The sequence below is a fragment of the Esox lucius genome, chromosome 3 (assembly GCF_011004845.1).
Source record: "Esox lucius isolate fEsoLuc1 chromosome 3, fEsoLuc1.pri, whole genome shotgun sequence".
Taxonomy (NCBI): Eukaryota; Metazoa; Chordata; class Actinopteri; order Esociformes; family Esocidae; genus Esox; species Esox lucius.
The window spans coordinates 18,983,153-19,006,246 of NC_047571.1; the positions used below are offsets into that span (position 1 = coordinate 18,983,153).

Here is a 23,094-nt window from a genome sequence, read left to right on the forward strand (position 1 = left end):
CAGCAATAGTAAGGTACAAACCACACTAGATTATATTATTTTTTTAGGGCAGTGGTGTCGTTAAGCTTTGCTTCAACCGGAGCTGAAGGCCAGGCCTTGGCCAAACGGGGGCTGAAGCTCCGTTTCCTTTGATCCTATTCCTAATAGATTAGCAATTTTGGGGGGTCTGATTAGTAATGTACGATGATGCATAATCGCGTCAGTGCACAGGCAAGTGAAGGAACAAGCAGTCAGTCACACGAGATGGAAGGTGGTTACCAGTGGTCCTCTGCTTTAATGGTAAGAAAGAAAGCAAAGCAAGAGTAAAGAAAGCAAAGCAATGTTCAGTGTCATTTCACTCCACTAGGCAGTGATGAAGAAACGTGTCCAAAGTGTGAATCAATCCCAGTACTTTTAAGCAATGACAACCAAAATTCACTTCGCTTAAAAATCCCTGACAAACCTTGGACATTTCTACAGTCTTAACATATGAGTTTAAACTTAACACAACTGCAATTTACCTTTTATGTTTAAACTTTTTTTAAATACATTTTCTATTCTATATATTATACTTATCAGATTTATATTTACTTTACATATTACATATTTTCTCAAAACTTTGTTACTAAAAATGCCAATGATTCAGTATTAAAAATATAAAATCATTGCAATTTAGCATGTAAGCACTTTATCAAATTGGCACAGACAACCCACCATATATTGATTAAGAAAATGTTACTAATTCAGATCAGAAAACTATATGTAGATTATAGATATAGCTGCATATATAAGAGTGCAGTGCAATTGCTCACGTGGTTATAAATGCAAAAAGTGCTAAAAATTACAATGCATGATAATAAACAGCACGCCGTGGAAGAGTGAAACACAAAAACACTTTCTTCAGCCGTTTATAACATATGGTGTTATGAGTGAAATGATGCCCGTTTTAATACAGGTGTCAGGTACTAGTAGAAAATGATCAAACATCGTAAGTCCTGGTTCATATGTTGAAGACTTTCAATAGCTCAGATTTCCCACTTTAATTGAAAAGATTTGTAGTCCAGACCTGCCTATTTAGCTAGATACAATGTTTTAAAAAGGTATTCATACATATTTCTATGCAAGCACTATGAGATTATTTTTGGAATGCAAAGTGCTATAAAGCTAAATAGTGTTATAAATAATATTTGCCCTCTACTGTCATTGACAATCCATACCGAAACTATTCTTAGTATGTGGTACAGCCTTTATTAAGACAGAAGACACAAAGTATAACGTGTTTTACACGCTGGGAACAACAAACTAGCTTAGTGTTAACTCTGTTGGTATAGAGGAGTCTAAATAGTGACTGTACTGTATCCTACACTGGATGGTCATTCTCTCCAAGAGAGTAAGTAGAGCTCGCCCATAGCATCACCACACACCAGTTCAGTACAGCAGTGTGGGTTTAACTCCAGCACCAGAACTGGAGCCCCACACACAAACAGCCCCACCTGTAAAGGCATCCACAGACAGACAGGGTGTTAGCATAAACACACAAACAGTGCATTGGTGTGACTGCTCCATTGTCGATTCAATTATTTGAGTGTCTGGAAATCAGGAGGAAAATAGAATGACATGTACCTGTTTCTTGGTTTCTCTGTCCCACATTTTGACGGTTCTGTCGTGTGACGCCGAGATGATCTTGTCGTCAGTCACTCGCAGTACACTGATCCTGTCACTGTGAGCCTATGGGGGGAAAAACACATCTTTGTTATCACCACTACCAACATCTTCATCACCAGAGGAATAAGGGAGAGATCTTACAGGTTTCCTGCGACTCCAGGAATTCACGTTTGGTGGCTGGTTGAACCACATGTTCCCTTTGGAGTCTCCACACACCACCAAATCTGGAGACATAATAACAATGTGCCACTGATACGTCACTCATATAACAACTTATTGACAGACGACTGACTAGATCAAAATGTGTTTCAGTGCGTGAATGTCATAGTAGGGCTTTGCAGTGCAGCCACCTCTGTTCACAGTCCCAGCACTTAACCATCCATCTGTCCCCCCAGTCTCCAATGCCAGCTCCATGTCGACACATGAAGAATACAGGGAAGTCTGTTGGCCCATGGCAAACTAGGGAAGGCAGAACAATAGCATCATATAATCATCCACCAATAAGTTACACTTCAAAACAACATGAGTCATTCATATAGACAATTTTGTCAGGGGTACAAAACTTACCACAAAACAAAGCAGAATGTTTCCGTTCTTCTCACCCACCAGCCAAGTGCTTTTTTCATCATTGGCAACCAACCCAAGAAAACGTGATTCACCACACCATCTGCAAATTAATCGGTTTTGTTGAGTCAGGATTCATCAGTATAGTTTAGGTTTACCATGTAACAATGTCTATCTCAAATGGGTGTCTGCATGAGCTTCACCTTCACCTTTCGTTAGCTGTCTCAGCAAGGACATTGACGATATCTCCATTGTCACAGATTCCCAGCAGTATGGTGCAGAAGTGCAGGCTGCTAACAATGGAAGGCACAGAGTGTGTGGACACCTTCAGAAGACTAAGGACAACAGTTCGACCATTAGTACCAGTAGGCAATGCAGGTGTACTAGAATACATCAAGAAAAAGATAAATATATCTCTTCCAAATGCCAAATTGGCCAATCAACACTCAGTATAGAGTGAGGACATGAAACACAAGAAGCCGACCTCGCAGCATTGTGCTGAGGATTCCACTCCAGCTTCCACACGGAGACAGAGCTCTCCCGGCACCCCACAGCAAACTGTCCTTCGGGCATGAAGCAGATGGCTGTAACACCACTAGCAGACACCTGTTTGGAGCCAACTACAGAGGTGTGCTTCCATATCTCCACCCTGCCGGACTCATAGCCAGACAGCAGCAGATCACCGCTCTGGGAGATGCACACAGCAGTGACAGCGCCCCTCAGGTTGGGAGGACATTCTGGAAACGAAACACAGGAGAAACAGAAAATTAGAGAAAATAAAGAGTCAATGTTAAACTATTTTTATTTTTTGTAAAACAACTCAAACAAACTAGGATTTGAAGGGTTTAATGGACATAAATCAGAGCGATCTAAAGGACAGTTTCTGTTGAAAGAGCTGTGGTTTGGAATCAAACCCATTCTGAAGCAGTTGTAAGCTGGAGGCAGCAGCTCAGGATTGACCACATTGGCAATCAGTTACTAAATGGTGGTAATATGATAATCAATGGACTACCCATTGCCGTAGAAACACTCCAGGTCCTCAGGGAGCGATCTTCAGAGACAGTGAGGAATGCTGGGACACCATTCTGCTTTGCCACTACTCCATGTATCCCTCCACTGTGGCCTTGCAAGGTGCTGTGATGCTGAACCTAGAATCAGAGGCAAAAAGAAGTAGACCAAGCGTCAGCGAATAACGACACATCTGTTCTGTACAGGCATGTTATTTCAGTCAAAACTCAAACCTCTGACAGATGGCCTTCATCTCACCTGGAAGGGCTGCCACAGCTTTACAGTCCCATCATCAGACGCTGTGGCAACCACCATGTCCTTCTGCTCAGTCTTCTGGGTCTCATCTGAATAGAAAAACAGACTACATGACCACAATGGCATTTGCATCATAGCATTTTTAAAACTGTAAATTACATAGATCTGCATTTAGTGAAGATCAAGTACCCGAGTCAGGGAGAACAGAGCAGTGGTGAATGCGTGACTTGTGAGCTGAAATCCTGCTAATTTCCATGCCCGAATCCCATTTCCAAACATGCAGGTCCCCCTCGGCACAGCCTGCGATCACAAACTCCCCCTGCAGACCACCGAAGACATAACAAATATCTTCGAGGAAACATCAGGACTTCCATTCATATAGTTTCACATAAACACAGATTGATCCTTCCATCAACACCTTAATTAAGACTACAGCTTCATACCGACCATTTAGTTGGTAGCATCCACATCCCACTGTTAAACTCACCAGGCAGCAGATTGCACTGAGGGAGGATCTACCCAGGATCTCTCTCACAAGGTGACCCTTCTTTAGGTCCCACAAACGGATCTTGCAATCACTGGAACAGCTCATCTGAGAGTCATTCAGAGATTACTCACTGGTTTTTTTTTATGCAGTAAAAGTCTCTAGATTAAACAGGAATTATTTTCAGATACAAAATGTCAACAAAAAAAATCAGTCATAGAAACAAAAAAAATATTGCATGCTGTCATACTCACCACACAGTCGGAGCCCCAGGCACAGCCAGTTATCCAGTCTCCATGACAGTGTGGTAGAGACTGGACCAGAGCAGGAGGGGAGGAACTGACCTTCCACACCATCAGAGCCTGAAACAGCATCACATCACCAATACTGTAAATAAGTAAACACTGCACCTGACAGCAACCAAAACAGGTGGCTGTTTCCATCAACAGCATCCCTACCATTCATTAAGAAACTCACACACCATGCGAAACCCAAACGCCAACACACACCACCCGTAACCCAAACACCTACACACCACCCGTAACCCAAACACCTACACACCACCCGTAACCCAAACACCTACACACCACCCGTAACCCAAACACCTACACACCACCCGTAACCCAAACACCTACACACCACCCGTAACCCAAACACCTACACACTCTGAAAAGCTCTACCTGGTCTTTTCCCCCAGAAAGTAACTCCTTTCCATCTGTACTGAAGGCCAGGCAGGTGACTCCTCCATTATGACCTCTCAAGACAGATCTTACACATGGGTTAACCCAGGGGTCAGAGGTCAAATCCTTCACAGACCACAGACCAATGGAGCAGTCATCTAAGTGAAGAAAAATGTCAATAAGTCACTTGACTTAATAAAATGAGAAACATTTGTGATTACTACAAAATGGATATTGATTAACAGAATGTTTTATAGTTTTAGTGTTTGACTTTGAACTGGTCAGACCTGAAGCTGAGGCCAGATAAGAGTGGTTCTGTGCCAGCGATAGGATGGGGCCTTGTTGCACCCCAAAACATCCCTGAAGCATCATGCCTGCCTCTCCCCCTTCCGTTTTCTTCCAAACCCTGAGTTGTTGGTCACCCCCCCCAGACACTAGCAGTTTGGGTTCTTCTGCTGAGAGCCACATCAGGCACAGGATGGACACCTGCAGGTCCTGGCTCTCCCACGTCCTCTCACCTGCAGGATTGGGATGGTTTCATTCAGTTCTGAATCACTATTTTATTGTTCAGTTATGCATCACATGGATTAATGTCCACTGCTTCTTCAATTGTCAGTGTTGGCAAAAGAAAATACAAAACTCAGGTACCCGATTCAAGACTGAAGAGCTTCAGCCCATCACCATGGTAACCCACTGCAGCATAGCCACCAGTAACAGCAACACATAAAGCTGCTGGCTCCTTGGTTGGCAGCATCCTGCCCCTCTGAACAACAGACTCCTATAGAAGTAAAAACAAACACATTTAAAAAAAGGCATTATTTGAACATATGAGTGACAGAAATGGACAAAAACCATGCATACCCTTTTCTTTTCAAATACATTCACAGCACGACCCAGACCGCCAGACCACAACTTGACCTGAGGAGAAGTAGAGAGATTATAAGTGTACATTCGCATATAAGAATGTTTGTAAATATGTGTGTGTGTGCGTGCGTGCGTGCGTGCGTGTGCATGTAGCATCTCTCACCGTGTAGTCAGAGCTAGCACTGAGGAGTATGGTCCCAGCTTGCAGGAAGGTGAGCACCTCTGTGGAACCACGGTGAGCCTGGTAGTGCCCCACGCAGGTGGCGGACGGAACTGACCACAGCCTCACCTCTCCGGACAGACAGCCAGAGCACAGCATATGGGAAGAGGGAGAGAAGGACAGACTGCGGACGGCCCTCCGGTGACCCGAGAGAGTCTGGAGGGGAGGAAGACGGGGACTGCGTTAAAATGATGAGGCGGGGGAAACGCCTGCCGCATCGTTGCTCCTGATTCCATACCTCCTTCACTCGACTCACCGTGACGTGGCCCTTCAGCCAGTTCCACAGGCGCACAACCCCATCCCAACCCCCGGCGGCAACATGATGACCTTCAGGGTCAAACTGCACACAGTTCAGTGGGCTTGGGCTGGTGAGGGCTGTGACCAGACTGCCCTTTGGAGAAGACCACACCTGGAAATCAGAAATATTGTTACCTTTAGGTTTGACTGAATGAGTGTTCAAATATAAAACAGCATGCAGGGATTACAAACATTTTACTGGGTCACGGTACATAAGGAAATCAGTGAATGGAAATAAACGAGGTGCGAGTCTATAGATTTCACTTCTGGGAATATGGAGGTTTGTCAGGTAAATTCGTTCAGTGTAGTAATCAGAGAGACTAGCTTATAGTCTTAAACGATCTCTCAATTCCATGCAAATGTTCACATCCTAATCTCTTTTTTAAAACCCATTAGAGAAGGTCAGAGGGGAATGACCCCGGGTTTTCTTATCCAGTGGGTTTCTGCAAGACTAGGAGAAAAGATGTAGACTGCATTGCTATTTTCCGTGTAAACTCACTTTAAGGCTGGAGTCCAAGGACACAGTTGCAAGGTGCTTCCTGTCTGCACTGACATCACTTCCTGTTATTCGGTTTGAGTGCCCATCAATGAGGGAAGTCCTAGTAAGACAAGAGAATAAGTCATTTTCCACATGTCTGCCAGATCTGTATTCTGTAATCCCATTGAGATATTATATAAGGCCATGTGTATAGGCCCTGGGGAGTCAGATTCCAGTCATTCTCTCACCTGCAGCCACTCTCAACATCCCACAACTCAATGCGTCCATCAAAAGAAGTAGTTCCCATAAGTCCCTCTCTGAGGAAAACACATCCAGAGATGCCGTCACAGCTGCTCACCAGTGACCTCACTTCCTGTTAACCACCAACGTAAAATTGCTTTGAAATAGTAAAAAGTAGCATTTAAAGGGCATTACATCATGCTTAGATGTGTTTCATGTTATACAGTTGTCCTTTTATAGTCTGTCAGGTCAGTGGCATGTTGTTTTATTGACCTGGCCAGTCTCTGTGTGGATGAGGTGGAGGGTACCCTGTCCGGTTCCAACTGCCATGACCCCACCCCCAGGACTCACAACCGCACAGGTGGGCTCCGAAAGGAAGGTGGAGACCAGCTCACTGTGTTGAGAGAACACCATCACTAGTCAGATTAGAACCAACATAACCTCTGTATCCAAGGGAGCTGGGACATGATTGCGGATATCAGAGGTTTGGAATAACGTGATAACATGTATACCAACAGTATGAAGATACACTACTGTACCTGGTCTCCAGTTGGGCATCTTGTTCATTGTTCAGCCACCTCATCACATGTACCCCTTTTCCTTCTTTCCCCATCATGCCTTGCGCCCATGCGTGGGCAGCGGTGTGGTGGGGCTCGTTGAGAGCTTGCTGCAGGAACAAGGTTGGCCAAGACGACAGGAGAGGGGCGTGGCGCTGCAGGAACCTCAGACAGTCTTGCAGACGACTCGGGGCTTCCTCTGACACAGGATCTTTATAGAGAAGAAAACTGGTCGCTCAGGATTCTCTCTCCAGGAAATATTCAGAGGCTAAACTATGCTTATAAAAACATTACCTGAAGAGGTGGATGAGCCAACACCTTCTGACAAAAACAAGCTGTAGGTTTCCAGGAGGTGGTGTAGGAGGCCATTGCGCACTTCAGCAAAAAGGAAATGATAACTGGAAAGCAGGCAGTGTAGAGCCTCCCACTGGCCTCCTCTCATCTGAACACAGACAAACACGATGTCTCAGTGGAGGAACAACTTGACGCATGCTACATCTTATGCCTGAATAGGTATATTTTAGTTTCAGTAATCCACATCACGTTATCGCAATCTGGTCAATAACAAGCCACACAACCATAAGCTAATGAACACAACATCTAAAACACAGAAACACAGCCCAAGTGTGGTCAGTGCAACACAGGAAGGCCTGTGAGAGAGGTTAAAGGTTACAGGAAGCACTGACCAGGTGGAAAGGCAGATTCAAGATGGAGCTGGCCTCACAGTGGAGAAATGTGTCTGTTCCCTGAGGATCAGCCATCTCCCAAAGATGGGCTGAGGGTGACAAATACAAAGGAGTAATCTGTCTTTCTATTTTGTAAATTCACAAACATGACATGTTGTCACACTGTGTAACTGGTAGGGCTGTGTGTCATCTTGTTCCAAGTTCCTACCTGCCATCAAGAGATGACCTTTGGTCCAGTCAGACTCCCCTGGGAGGAGAAGCTCTTTTTTAAAGGCCAGTCTGACCTCTGGATTGGTCAGGGCCAGGGGGTCGTCAGGGCCGTGACAGTGGGACGGATCAATCAGGCTGCAGAACAGAATCAACAAGATTGTCCCCGTTTATATTTAAGAAATGTAGCATGTGTCTTATTTGAATACATTTTTGCCCTTGCCCCCATGGACAAACCATTCTACAATCCAGTGTACAAACACTCATTCCCTACCCCTGTCATTAGAGTCCGTTCCACTGAACAAGTGCACCGTTTGGGGAGGGACATGACCTCAGATGATATCCCTCTTGATTGCCTTAATCAACCCAATTTCCTACCTGTGTAGACTCCGAACCATGTGGGAGAAGGTTGCCATTGGGACGCGCCTTTTGGGCTTCCTGGCTAAGTGCAGCATATCCTGCAGTGTTGCCTTCTCTCCTCCAGAAGTCAGGTCATGGCATATATTCAGGATGGCATACAGATCTCTCTCCTTCAGGCCTGTTATAGAACCAGGGTTATTGTCATGGCAGCATACCACATGGCTGTGAGGAAACGGGTGACAAAACTCTAAATAGGGAAAACTAGTATTTGATCTGAGCCTGGAGCATTCCACGGCTACAATATCCCATCGCTGATGACTTCTTAAACTAGATGGGGTGCGTGTGGTGAGATGAATTGTTTGGTTAAGAGTGTGCGCGTGTTGACAAGATGGTTTTCTAGGGCCAAGGCTCTCACCCGTCCGGCTGACAGCCAAGGCGGCCAGCGCCCAGCCCAGTCCTATGTCTCTGTACTGGGACAGCAGTCGGCCCAGGCTGTGCTGCACCAGACCACTCAGGGACGGGGGAAGAGCCTGCAGACTGTCACTCATCTGAAACACACAGACAGGTCAATGTGGTCATCATGCGGTCTTCACTGACCCGCTGATGTTTGATTGTGAGTAACAGGACTACTGGTAACCATGGTAAGGGTCAGGGGTCAGTGGAATGACCCGATAGGATGCCCAACCTTCTCAAAGGAAGCAAAGGCCCGGAGTTCCTCACAGGCCAGGTGCAGATAGAGTGGACTCACTGCTCCCTTCTTCATCAGAAGGGTCTGAAGCTGCGCAGGTACACAAACAGATACTTTATTACCGCTGATATGGATAACACAGAACAAGCCACTCTATTCACAACATTGTTAGCAAGTTGTAATGATGTTACAAACCTGATTATTAAAGGCAGAGTCACTAAGCTTCTTCCCATGAACTCCAAGTCCCCTCTGAACGATCTCCTTTCTGTCGGGCAAAGACAGTTGTCCTAAAGGAAACAAAATAGTTCTTTTCTTCTTGGCGAGGACTCGCAGAAGGGCTGAATTTGAGGTGACACTGAGCACCAAAGACACACCCTGTCAGAAGAACAGAGAAACAGCAAGTAATGGGTTTATATGCATGTTGTTTCACCATTTAGATAACTGAAATATGCACTTATAGTTTTTCTGACCTGAGGAAGCTGCTGGGGTATCCAATCAGAGATCAGCTTTCCCCTACCATCCTGCACAAGCTCTGCCCCATCAACTAGCAAGGCCAGAGGTTGGTCCTTTCTGGCCTCACACAACTGGAAGTGGAATTCTGACAGCAGATCTCTATAATAAAACACGCATTTGGATGTTTCTTGAACATATCAGGGACTTTGAACAGAAAACATTTATATTTATTATTTCCTTTTGGACTCACTTATAAGAGGAAGGAAGTAGAGAGCCCTCTTTTTCCTTGCCTCTCCATAACCACTGCACAAGGCAGTGTAGAAGGTTCTCCACAGTGCATGCCGATTTGCTAGCAGCAGTAGAGTAGGAGATGACATCCCCTCTATGGACTTTCTGGGACTTGGTAGGAGTGCTAAGGGCCTTTGCCAAAGCAGCCTGTTTAAACGGACACAAAATATACAAATAACTACTGTAGGAGACAGGATAAGATTGATAGAGAAATGGATAAACACTTCATTTGGAAAAGGAGGAAGTGTTTGTTCGTCTCTATAAGGTTACCATGAAGACCGTTTTGCCCTCTCCTGGAGCTCCCTCTAGCAGCACCATTCCTCCTTTAAGCTGAGCCTCCTGCACCTGCTCCACGGCAGCAGACAGCAGCTTGGCACGTCCAAAGAACTGTCGCTGCAAGGCGCCCTGGTGAACTTCCTGCTCTGACAGACCTGGCCTGGGATCATGCTTGTGTGTTTCCTGTAAGACAACATTGATATGTCGACTGGTGGAACTGGAACCCGAGAGAGTGGAAAACGGTTTCGATGTTAGGTTCAGCCTTCTGACCTCCACAAAGTGCTTCAACAGTGCCCCCCAAAGGTCCTGCAGCACTGCCTTTCCAAAGTCTTCCAGTCCTTTCATATAGGGCTTCCCATCAACAATACCACCCCACTGACAGGGGTAACTGAGAGACCGAGAGAAAGAGACAGACAAAGAGCGAGAAGCGGTGAGAGAAACCAATAAGCTTAGACATTCTAAAGCTTAGAAATGTCACTCAGAGACATGAAAAGGCAAATCTAACCTCTCAGTTACTTTTGCTCCACTATTCAGGATACTCCTTTTCAGGTCAGACATTTTGGTTTCAGCCTCCTTGGACTCAGGAGCAAAGTCTGCCCTCCACGCTACAGGAACAGTTCTGAGGAATCAGGATGCAAATATTTGTATGAAGGATTTTATCATGATGATAATATATCATTGTATCCTTCATTATTCAAATGAGGCATTGGCGGTTTAAGTTAGCCAATTTGACAAAGGATGGAAATCCTATGTTTACTGTTTGATAGTGTACCTGGAAAGGTGGGGTGTCCTGAAGTAACAAAACATGTGTTTCTGCACCGTGTCTGGATGAAGGGCTTGAAACTGTCGAATCTCCATCTCTGTAATGGACAACCCAGATGGAGCAGAATCCAGCTGGAAAAAAAACATGACCATTTATTCCCAATCTCAAATCTAACTTGTAGTACCAGGCTTCAAATACAATGCACCTTCTGCACCTTCTGCCAGAAAACATGACATGCAAAAATATTATGACATCGATGGAGACAAAAGTCGTGAGGTAAACCATACCCAGCTGTACTGTGGCAGGTCCGGGAAGGATGGACGGGGAGGCACCAGTCCATATCGCTCTCCCAGAATGCCTATCAGTAACTGACTGCGGCACACCTCGGACAGGCAGAGCTCCACTATTCGCCCCGTCTCCTCCTCGGTCACACCCCAGCGGAGTTCCACCTCCTGAAGGTAGAGACAGTGTTGCGCGGCACGGCGCCGGAGCTCAGGAAACACGCTGCGCACCAGAACATCCCGCTCAGCTTGCATGTCTCTGAACGTGGAGGAGACAAACACACGCACACCGCGCCACCTGAAGAGACAGGGACAGAAGAATGGCCAGGAGGGTAATGGATTGGAGAACGGGATGTTAGGATAAGACAGTCAGTGACGGAGGAGGGAAAGGAGAGGAACGCTCAGTTTGTTCATTTCTGTGGTTCCTTGGCAACCTTGTGGTTGTGCTTTAATGAAGGATCTACAGGCCAATTATGAAGTATGGAACGTCATGCAAAGCCAAAACAGTACTGAAGGACCTTTATTCAGCGGCCCCTGCCACATACCTCAGGCTGGGAGTGGCAGGAAGTGGGGTGATGGCATCTCTTTTAGTGTCTTCAGCACCCCCCTGTGGCGGGGGTATGCGATACAGCTTGTCCATGTTGTCCACATGCTCCAACAGTCTGGACGAGCCTCTCTCAGCCACAAACCTGTAGACGCAACAGAATTATACAAACATTTCCATGACCCCATGTAGCAAGGTCAAAAACAATGTTGCAAGGTACAAATATTTACTTAATATAGTAAATATACTGTTTTTATTGAAAGTGAAGTCCATGGAATAACCTGAAATGGTACAAAGATAAGCGATAAACTGCCAGAGGTCTAAAAAAAAGTTACGTTACCAAAAACTGTTAAATAATGTACATTTCAGAGTTATAAAACAAGGCCTTTTTTAGGGAACATTTTGAGCTATTGTTTCACACCATTTACACAAATAATGATATCTGCTAAGCAGAGGTGAATTTTCAGGGGGACATGGCTTGAGATGTGGGAGCATGATTGTTTGAAACTTGCCTGAGGATCTGTTCGCTAAAGCCTTTCAGTTTAACACAGTTCCTGTCGTTGGTTATATCGATAGGCCTGTAACAGGGAAAGACTCGATCAAAGAAGGACTGGTGCCCAGGCGACTAGTAAATCATGGTGTCAGTATTCTGAGAGAAAAGGTTGTAGAGCGTACATTCATGATGAAAACAGGCCACTGCTCTCTGTGGCAGGGATATGCTTCTGCTTAGTGGCATTGTTGAACCGAAACATTAAAGCCCCACTATACCTACCTTTTACCTAAGTAGATTTTAATAATGAGGGCATTGTTGTTCACGTTCTTCCTGTACTGGTCAATCCCTATGTTCACGCCATCGTCTAATTCATTATCAGAGAGCATAATTATAGTGTCCACCTGAAAAGGAAGACAACGATTCAAAGAACGTAAGGGTGAAATAGCACACTGAAAACTAATTAAAATATACATAAATGCACCTTCTTTTTCAGTGTCATCTCTCTGTTAATGTAGATGGAGATTTTTTCTTCCTGGCAATCATCTTCATCATCCGAAGACTCCTGTAAAATACATTTAGTACGCCATCAATCTCTTTAAAGAGCGGACTTTGAACAATTAGTTCAATGTCTCCAAAATATTTTATTTGGTTATTTGAAAATGACGAGAAATTTGGTGAAATAATTGTAACAGTGTAAACAGGAATGAGGGAGAGAAAATGATGGGCAGCCTTACGTTCACCTGCTTCATGACTTGGCTGACATTTTCCAACAGCACGTCTGACTTGAGACTTTCGACGGTTGAACAATCAGAGCAGGTGAACATTACCAGCTGCGGATCCTCAGCGTTGTGGGCAATGATCATTGACAGCAACAGCGCCACCTCCAGCAACTGTCAGGAAATAAAAGAACCCAGTAGGGTCATTTCTTTAATGGTCCATCTCTTTCAGGTCTAAACAGCTGTAGAGGATTGTTTCTGTCCAGGGTTTTACAAACGGGTTTTAGTTCCTTACAGTGGGCGTAACTTTCTCCTCAACTTCTTCTCCTTCTCTGGGCTCTGGGTCAGATGGGCAGCAGAAGTCATGGGGGACACCCCAGCACTCGTCACTAAAGTAACGGTTGATGAAGATCATGGTGCGGCCAGGGAGGGGAGGCACGTTGTAACGGCATGAGATCTGCACTGCTGTCTCCAGAGCCTTGCGGTACCGCGCCAGAAGGGCCTGCGAATATTTTCTCTGACTGGACACACAGACAAAGTGGAGTGCATCCAAACCCTTTTAGCAATCACACACATACCTAAAACAAATCTCATTTGTATCACGCAACAGCAGTGATAAAGACTTCAATATTCAGGCCGTCTTCTGAACTCCCTCCACATGGTTAATATTCCTCCTCTCCTCAGTCTAGCTGCCCTGGTTCCCCTGCCAGGTGAAAACTCATTGTTAGTTTCTGGGTACCTGGCTTTCTGCAGAAGACTTTTCTTCATGTGGTACATATGGGAGACAAAGGGCACACCTAATGCCACCCTCATCCTCTTGCGCCCAGCCGTCTCCCAGTCCAGTTTAATGAAGTTCTTGCCCTTAGGCAGCTTCTTCAGAATGCCCTTCAAGATCTCCCTATTGCTCTGGGCGGTTTTCACTGGTGCACTGGCTAAAGGTGGGATATTGGCAGAGATATTAGAGACAGTAGGAGATACGAATGGGTTTACTGGTCAATTAACAGAGGAATGGAGAACGCTCTAGCACAGACCATTGAAAATACATGGGATGAGAAGCTGAGAGTCAGGATTCTAGTAAAGTTTCCAATGACCCCATAATTTTCTCTGAAAGTGGTCACAGACAACAAACTTTCCCAAACTAAAATGTGTGTGAATGATACTTACCGATCTTGTTGAGCTCCATTATGACCTTATAGGCGGTGAGGAAGCGAAATGGGAACTGTCTGCTCTGAATCACTGCTTTCTGTAACAACAACAAAACACCCATATAATAAAATAAAAAACAAGTGAATGTAAAAATGCTATATTTCTTACTCAATAAAATATTTGATGTGCGTTAACAATCTATGTATTATTTGTCCGGTTGCCTGTAATCTAAAAATAAGAAAACGTTTGAAGAAAAATACATTGACGTGATTTACTCACTTGGGAAGTCAGTCTTCCCAGAATCGTCTGATGATGCTTGTCACTAATGCCCTGAGTTATCATGTTCCTCAGGTTTCTTAGCATGGCCATGAAGGGCAGTGAGTTACTGTCTGTAAAACAAACAAACATCATAACAATCACTTAAGTATTCAACCCCATTGGACTTTCCCCACATTTTGTGGCTTTACAGTGTTATTAAAATGCATTTATTTGTGCTTTCTGTGATTTATCTACCCCAAATAAGAAAGTCTTAAAATTATTAATTGCGTTTTTTATACAAACTATAACAGATTACATTTTCTAAAGAAAATGTATGTGCTTGCTTAAAACAAAATGTTTAAATGCTTTTAAAAGGTATCATAGTTTATATGGGTATTGGCCCTGGTACCAAGTACAAATGCCTGCATTGGCATGTGGTATAAATACATTTAAATGTCAGAGGAATATTATGGTGAATATAAAAGCAATATTTCTTTTAGGGTCAGCTGATAGCATCTCTTTAAGCACAGGCTAAGTTAAGATAACATAGATAATTATGCTCTGGATGATGTATTAAACCACCCAGATTAAGACCGGCACCCTGAACTGAGGAGGAAGGACACCGCTGATGAGGTGTCACCATTAGTTGGAAAAAAAAGTGTATCCCTTATTTTACCACATAAGTAAGACAGCAAAGACATTCTTAATTTCTGCAAACCAATTTGCACCAACCTCTGCTGGACCACTGTGCATTTACAGGAATGTCACAACCATGTTTAAACACCCAACCACAATTACCAAACTGTATCATGAGATAGTGAGGTAGTCCACTGATCCAAAACAGTATGACGAGGTAGTGAGGTAGTCCACTGATCCAAAACAGTATGACGAGGTAGTGAGGTAGACCACTGATCCAAAACTGTATGACGAGGTAGTGAGGTAGACCACTGATCCAAAACTGTATGACGAGGTAGTGAGGTAGACCACTGATCCAAAACTGTATGACGAGGTAGTGAGGTAGACCACTGATCCAAAACTGTATGACGAGGTATTGAGGTAGACCACTGGACCAAAACTGTATGACGAGGTAGTGAGGTAGATCACTGGACCAAAACTGTATGACGAGATAGTGAGGAAGACCACTGGACCAAAACTGTATCACAAGGTAGTGAGGTAGACCACTGAACCACACAGGGGCCCTCTTGTGGAGATTGATTAATTTGTAACCAATCACACTTTGTAACTCAAGTCCTAAGGGGAGTGAATATTTACGCAATCCACTGTACATCATAGTTTGTGGGTGTATTGGTATTTCTGTGTTGTTGTTTTTTTTAAACATACCAATCAGCTTTTCCCATGTGGAGGCTTTGTTGCCCTCTTTGCTGAGCATGCGTTCCCATGTATCCGGCTGTTTAAGCTTCATGCGCTGTCCAGCCCTCTTGCTGTCCCACACTCCACTGAGCCCACTGCGGGAGAATGCCTTAAGATCACTAGGGTACCTGAAAACGCACATTCAACAGAATATTAATTCACATTATAAAAAGGGAATGTAACACTAATTAGTCATTTAGGATCAGTGTGTGTAATGTGTCTATTTGTGTACAGTTGGTACCTCTTTCCCAGAATGGCCATGACATGCTGGGCAGGCTCTTTGATGTGAAGCCTCTTGATCATCTTCTTCAGACTGAAGTCACTTTGCTTCTTATCTACCACTGTGTTCTCCTCCATCTTCAACTGCCAAAACATCACACACACACACACACACACACACACACACACACACACACACACACACACACACACACACACACACACACACACACACACACACACACACACACACACACACACACACACACACACACACACACACACACACACACACACACACACACACACACACACACACACACACACACACACACACACACACACACACAACCTTAGAGTGTAGTTTAAGCAAATTAATTTACTACACACAAATAATATTACAATAATAGATGCAAACACACTTACAAATTTCTGTAGAACGTGGGCATCACATCCCAGCATATTTCCCCACTTTTCAAACTGGTTTGGGAATGGTTTCTGAAACGAACAGTGTTAATGAAGACTGATGTAATCCTGTAGTTCAGTAAGTATGATCAAAGATGTAAAATGAAACCTAATACAATCATGAGTTTGACACTAACAATCATATGCAATGTTACAGTGTGCATTTTTACAACAAAGTAGAGGGATCTAACAGTACCTTACCTTGCTTTTTTGTTTAGAGCGATTGTGTTTGCAGCAATGTTTGCGTGTGTTGTATTTGGCCAACTGATACTCATTGAACTGCTTGAACTTGTCTCCAAGGGCTTTCTTCAGGCAGATTGGCAAAGAACGGCTGAAACACTGAGAATGACACCAGAGTGGAATGGTTCTGAGAGAGATTCTGTGAATCGGCATGAGCAAGGTGCTGCGCAGATTCACTGATCTACTCTACAAATCACCTGGTTGATAGAATCACCAATGTAAACTACCATTCTAAGTAAAGCTAACAGAAGTTGAGAGAAAGAGATTTGTACTGAGAGTGACTGCTGACTCACCATGCTGTAGAGCCTCACTACTTCCAGCCAGTCTGATGGCAGCTGGACGGCTGAACAGAAGTACCTACGCACATGTGGCTTGGTGGTGGGTAGATGGGCAGCAAGAGCTAGTAGGAAATTAGCTGTGATACGGATGTTTAATTCCTGTCTGGTGTACACTGCAACCTACAGGAGAACAGATAGTTAAAGGAGCGAGCACGCACGCACGCACACACACACACACGCGCACACACACGAGCGCATGCACACACGCGCATACCTTGAGAAGAAATTGGGGATCGTCAGTAGAGATATCTATGGCCAAGTTCTGTATCCTTTTCCAGATACTGTCCTCTGCATCCCAATCCTTCTGGCCAGGAGCAGTGGTTTTATTCACCAAAGAACAGCACACCTCATTAAGCAGCAGGTACTGATGGAAGGGAAAGAAGAGTTCTTATTTTACCTTGAATGTCAAACATAAACACATTCTTATTTACAATAACAACCTATTGGGAATGGATCTGGGGATAAAAAATAACAGAGTACACAGAAGACATGGCAACAGCACATTACTAACAAACACGCATTAAAACCAAGAACAGCGCAAAATAACATTATGACAACAGCATACATGGTACAAACAGACAATATTTTCTTTTGTACTCAATTCCATCCCTAGGTGCAGAGAAATGTAAGGAATGACCCAGATGTGTTTGCTTTCTGGATTTTAATTTGGATATGACTAGCATATTGGGTTCTGGATATGGAAAGTTGATTGAGAGATGTTCTGCGACAGACTGCCGAATCTACCCCTCACCTTTTTGTCTTTCAGTTCTTCTTCCAGTTCATCTTTTCCCCTCTCTCTCTCACCAAACTCCTGTTTCCCAATTGCTATGGTTGGGTCCAACTCCTCCTCATCCAATACCAATTCCAGGACAGGCATCTCTGTGGACACCTCTGTCTCCCCAGCCATGAGGCCGCCTCGGTAAGAGTCCTGTTATTATAGAAGACAAACACATTCTATGTTATGCTAATAACGTACATGCTCTGAGAAACATAGTGACTTAAAACTTCAGATGGCTTCAAAACTATCAGGCAACATACCACACTCATCTCTTCTGAGTCAGACATCACCTCCTCAGAGGCAGACTGCCCATCTTCTACCTCCAGAACAGGAGGAGGAAGGCAGGTAGGAGGCACAACATTACAGGAGGGTGCCAGGGCTGAAGGGAACACATGGCCACGGGAGGAGGGAGAGGGGAAAGAGGAGGAACCAGAGGAAAGGAGTGAATCCCTCTTTAGGAGCTTGTTTTCTGTGCTAACGAGTGGAGAGTTCAGTAGGGTGGATGTGAGGAGAGAGGAGGTGAGAAAGGGAGAAGTGAGGGAGGGAGAAGTGAGGGAGGGCGTGGAGAGGAGGGTGGATGTGGTAGATGTTAGCCTGGAGGTCTGGGATGCCCAGGATAAGGGCACAGAGAGGGCCTGAGGCAGAACAGAGGCCTGGGCCAGAAGTTTGTTCTCCATGTTCTCTCCAAGGTAGTTGGATGAAAGTCCCCCTGATCCAGCCTGTTGGTCCTGTGACCCACGAAGTGAAAGAAAAGGCAATGACTTCATCTGCAAGGAGAAATCAATAGGCTGTCAGGTATTCGGATAGGGAGAGTTCCTACTAATCCAAGGACAAACAGAATCCATTATGTTTTAGTGACAAGCTGTCAAGCAGCTTTTCAGGTCACTTGTGCAAACGGTAGGTATAAAAGGGCGTGCATACAATCCCCATCCCTGTATTTGGGTGGGGCCTTTCTCTGACAAAAGGTAAAGGAAAAGCTGTGGTAAAGCAAAGTCCACTCTACACATTTAGCAAATATAAAGATTGTCAAGCTTAAACTTTACAGTGGCAGTTCTATGATAAAATATGGCTTGCTTAATAATAATTTTTAAGAAGTACATCCATCCAGAACCAACTTTTTCATTCATATAGTTTTGGAGATAGAAACCAAGATCATAGTGGTGTTACACAATGATAGATTGCACACTGTACTTGACCAAAGTACACCCAAGCACAGGTCCAGTACTAGAAAAAGTGTTAATTTACAGCACGCCCTTATCCACCATGAGTTGATATAAACGTAGGAATGGCCAAACTAATATATATTATGCGTTCACACAAATGTACGAATTACCGAAGGCCTATAATATTATAATATACTATGATATACCAACATTCTGAAGAACATTCTGAAGGTCTACAGAATGTTGGTATAGTAGTACCGTGATAAGATTCAAGAGATTCAAAAGGCTGTAATAAAAAGACGACACAAAGTTAGCCGATTCAGATCAATTACATTGGGTGTAACTGTCAGTCCTGCAGGACAACAAAATACGCATACTTACCTAATAAGTCACGGAAAACCTCACGTGGATAATAACTAATAAATGTTTTTATAATAAATTATTTATAAGCTCATATATGAGATCAGCCTTCAGGACATCATACAGTTTAATAGGAAACAAGCCACAGCGGCACTAACCCAACATAATGAAACTCGAGTTCTGTCTTCAAAATAAGAGTCTCCATTCAAATAAATGAAAATGGATAAAAAGTTTGAAACAATACACATTTGAACTAGATAATGCTATATACATTTGTAATGTTTTTAATTATACGTTATAACGTTTTTAATTGCAGTGACCACATATTAATAATACACACTGCACAGAGGAGGTATTCAAGTCTGGCCCTCAAAATCAGTTCCAATCCATTCCCCACATCACTATTCATGGACTTATTTAGACCTGGGACAAGATGGTGGATTTAATTAAGAAAACTTGCAGGCTCCAGCCCTTGTAGGGTAAGAGCTGAATACCCCTGCAATACAGTCTAAGACAGAGATATGCACTTATAAAAAGGGGTATCAGCTTACTCCAGGGGTTTTCAAATCTTACCCTACAAGGTCCAGAGCCTGGTGTCCCAGGTCTAAATTAGTCCTTGATTAGAATTTGGAATTAATAGTGGCACTGGCTTCAAGGAGTTTACATCAAAATGTAAAAACGATTCCTTGGAGGGCCAGGCAACAGAAAATGAAATTGCTTGATGGACAATGTTATGATAATGTTAAAATAATTCACTGTTTTAGAGTAGTAGACATTATAAAAAAAACAATATAATAGTTGTTTATAATTTAAAACAAGACAATTCCCTTCCCTGGCACAAACATTTTTGAGAAACGTTATTTAGCAGATTCTCTCCTACAGAACAACTTACTAGAGTGCATACAATATTGACTGCATACATTTCATACTGGCCCCCCATGTGAATTGAACAACACCATGCTTGCTATTGTGCAAATCTATTACACCCACAGTAGCATTTTATAAATATTTAAAGACATTTCAACAAAAATACCTACTTCAAATGTGCTATATTTCCAACTTTGTTTGGGACCTTTATTTTGTAGGCCAAATTCATCGAACTATTATCATGACTAACTTCCTTCAGGTATATGTGCTGGCGGCATAAAATGTGTCAGGCTACGTACTGGTCGCTACCCTATGGTCGCTATTGGTAGCCTAGTAAACTCGCTGTCTGATTATGTCCTCTACGGACACCGTAGGACTCTTTAATTATCATATGACCATGCGCTCCTCCCCTGTGTTTGTTTTTGCGGAAGTAGAACCCATCAATGTGCTAGCTAGCCAGCCATTTGTTGCGTTTTCTATTAAATTATCGTTGGAAATATATCACTAGTCAGATAAAATGTTGTTCCAGGAAAATATGACAAACTGTGTTACTTTTCAGAACAAATTAACCTCGGTAATGGATGTGTTGGCCAAAGCTGCGGTGGCAGAAATAAGTAAATTGTTCGATGATGGGTTCGCAGTTTTACGCTTGGAAATGTGCCGAAGAGAAAATGAAATAGAATCATTGAAAAGAAAATTGTTGTTTATGGAGAACGAACGGCAAATGACGAGGTCCAAACCAGCAGAGTGTTCTCCCACATGCTCTTCGTCTTCAACCATGGTAGATCAGGGTGAGACAGCGCATTATTTTAATGTACTAGCTAGCTTTGACCGCTACTGTGTAGAAGCTATTCTATATTCAGTCTGTGGTTGTGAAAGGTTCCATAGCCTGACAAAAGTTAATTACATCCTAACTTGTTAGGGCTCGTCAACAAAGGCATGTGTATAATATCTATTTACTCTACCTAACATCTGGGTTTGAAGTTGATTGCAAGGCACAAATAAGTTAAAATAATCACCCCCCCAGTTACAGTAGGCTACTAATTTAAAGCGACGTTTTAGTGTAAAATATGTCTTAAGTCAGTGTATACTACGGTTTAATTAATCTATTGGTTTACATGAAGTCACTGAAAACACTTGAGTACAAATGACATAATGAAATGTATGACTCAGTTGTCCTAGTCGCACTACCTGAAGTGATGTTTTAATAATAACTACAGTAGCTATTCTATAAAATTGCTAGCTAGATTAAGGTTTAATTTAAAGTTTGTTTTTGTCTATTTCAACTCAAGCGTCATCATTAGCTTCTACAACTGTCTAGACCCCTTACAATAACTACACTTTTAATCCCAATTTTACAATAGCCAATTTGGACTGCGAAAGGTGAAACCCAATTAAATATAATTTCTTCAAAATATAAATGTTACACATTGGCTATGACTCATTTAAACCAATAACTAGCTAGTGTAGATCATGGGTTTCAATTCTAACATTGACCTTGTTAAATATTTCAGTACTCTCAGCATTAATTTAGTGTTTTGCATGCTGATATTTAAACTTTCTATTTCAGGGTCAAAAGCATCTGATGAGGATGCTGGTGAAAGAACTTCATCAGACCAGACCGCAAGAGAGAAAGTGATCACACTTAATGACCAACAGCATCAAAATAGACCACACCCACACGTGGAACCTGTAGAGGGACTCAATGAACAGTACAGATCTGGTCATGGAGAGGTAGGCCGTGAACTAGCATTGATGGTGAAGACAGAGCAAGAGGAACAGTATGATGTTATTTCACTACACACATCAGGAAGTGAACATGACACAGAGAGATCGGATCATCAAGATACTGAATTTGCAGTGGATGGCAGAGACAGTCAGCTATGGGCATCTGTGTCAGAGAGGATCTGTGAATCTGAGAGTCCAGATTGCTCTTATAGTACAGAACAATATGCTCAGGATCTTGATACAGACACACAGCTCATTCAGAGTGCCGTGGAGGGTCTCCATAATGATCAATCAGAGATGGGGTACATTAACAGACTAATGAAAGAAGAGATGCGAGCACAGTCTGTTTGGAATGATCGGAGAACGAACTCTACAGATTTGGCTCAGGTACTGCCAGGACAGCCTGGAGATCAAACCATGTACCCAGGAGGAAGGGAGGAAGGGACAACTACCAGAGTGGCCTCGGATAAACAAACACGACCCAATGAGAGTGCAGCATATTCAAACAGTTGGCTAAACAATGTGTTTTCACTTGCCCCGAATTGTTTCAACGCTGTTAAAGTTGCCCCGAGGAGGTCCCCGGCAAGAGAGAAGTGGTTTGTTTGCACGTACTGTGGGAAGAGCTTTGATCGGGTCAGTCACTTGGAGATGCATCAGCGGATTCATACTGGAGAGAAACCGTACAGCTGTGGAACTTGTGGGCGGTGTTTTGCTCAGCAGAGTAATCTCCGCACACACCAACGAGTACACAGGGGCCTCAGAACAAAGCAAACAGTCTATTGATGGTAATCACCATAACGAGACATAAGAACACTCTACCAAAACTAGCTGGGACCCGCAGATAGGTTATTAAACCTAATGGACAAACCCTTAGTAATGACTAAGTAAATGGAGTCAGTCTAGACACTCCTGCAGAAAGCTGCACTGTGTTATGTTTGTCTTTCCATTCTGTAAAATTTAGAGCAGTGAAATTCTCACGTGCTAGTGGTGCTAATGCTCTTTGGAGGATCCAAGTGGCAGGTCTGTAGCCTTCTATTTGTAACCTTTTATGGAACACTTATCAAGTGGCAGGTCTCTAGACAACTTTTTATGAAACTGTCAGAGATAACAGGTCT

General features: G+C 43.5%; 2 protein-coding genes across 3 annotated transcripts; one reads left to right on the top strand and one right to left on the bottom strand.

Moving 5' to 3' along the window:
- Positions 1–244: 244 nt before the first annotated feature.
- Positions 245–20,497, bottom strand: tep1 (telomerase-associated protein 1). Of its 2 annotated transcripts, none has more exons than XM_010889883.3 (54): positions 20,422–20,497; positions 18,122–18,628; positions 17,835–18,011; positions 17,298–17,447; positions 17,039–17,203; positions 16,707–16,844; positions 16,467–16,538; positions 16,063–16,184; positions 15,792–15,949; positions 14,472–14,581; positions 14,211–14,289; positions 13,786–13,978; positions 13,342–13,567; positions 13,065–13,220; positions 12,812–12,892; positions 12,610–12,731; positions 12,350–12,415; positions 11,839–11,982; positions 11,300–11,591; positions 11,022–11,143; positions 10,755–10,868; positions 10,520–10,637; positions 10,244–10,432; positions 9,936–10,120; positions 9,703–9,844; positions 9,428–9,607; positions 9,230–9,322; positions 8,960–9,092; positions 8,563–8,722; positions 8,186–8,322; positions 7,978–8,066; positions 7,586–7,733; positions 7,274–7,502; positions 7,008–7,128; positions 6,743–6,867; positions 6,516–6,615; positions 5,976–6,128; positions 5,663–5,875; positions 5,497–5,553; positions 5,284–5,413; positions 4,923–5,153; positions 4,636–4,793; positions 4,210–4,317; positions 3,959–4,063; positions 3,661–3,790; positions 3,475–3,560; positions 3,221–3,356; positions 2,693–2,945; positions 2,418–2,543; positions 2,212–2,311; positions 1,995–2,103; positions 1,786–1,868; positions 1,603–1,707; positions 245–1,472 (listed from the first exon to the last, which is right to left on the bottom strand). In XM_010889883.3, the coding sequence occupies exons 2-54, from the start codon at positions 18,626–18,628 to the stop codon at positions 1,353–1,355; spliced, it is 7,746 nt and encodes a 2,581-aa protein (XP_010888185.2). In that variant the 5' UTR covers positions 20,422–20,497; the 3' UTR covers positions 245–1,352. The 2 variants fall into 2 exon arrangements, with proteins under 2 accessions (XP_010888185.2, XP_010888175.2); XM_010889873.3 differs by lacking the exon at positions 20,422–20,497 and adding an exon at positions 19,406–19,545.
- Positions 20,498–20,673: 176 nt separating this feature from the next.
- On the top strand, positions 20,674–23,056 carry LOC106023878 (zinc finger and SCAN domain-containing protein 12). The gene is made up of 2 exons (XM_013132096.3): positions 20,674–21,042; positions 21,822–23,056. Exons 1-2 carry the CDS (start codon positions 20,769–20,771, stop codon positions 22,760–22,762), a joined length of 1,215 nt encoding a protein of 404 aa, XP_012987550.1. The 5' UTR covers positions 20,674–20,768; the 3' UTR covers positions 22,763–23,056.
- The last annotated feature ends 38 nt before the right edge of the window (positions 23,057–23,094 follow it).

Coding starts and splice junctions, on each gene's coding strand:
- tep1 (XM_010889883.3), bottom strand. CDS start 18,628: ATGAAGTCATTGCCTTTTCTTTCACTTCGTGGGTCACAGGACCAACAG. Junction 14,582..15,791: donor CACATGGGAAAAGCTGATTG/GTATGTTTAAAA, acceptor TTTGTTTTACAG/ACAGTAACTCACTGCCCTTC. Junction 1,869..1,994: donor TGCTGGGACTGTGAACAGAG/GTGGCTGCACTG, acceptor TTATGTCTCCAG/ATTTGGTGGTGTGTGGAGAC.
- LOC106023878 (XM_013132096.3), top strand. CDS start 20,769: ATGTTGTTCCAGGAAAATATGACAAACTGTGTTACTTTTCAGAACAAA. Junction 21,043..21,821: donor TTCAACCATGGTAGATCAGG/GTGAGACAGCGC, acceptor TTTCTATTTCAG/GGTCAAAAGCATCTGATGAG.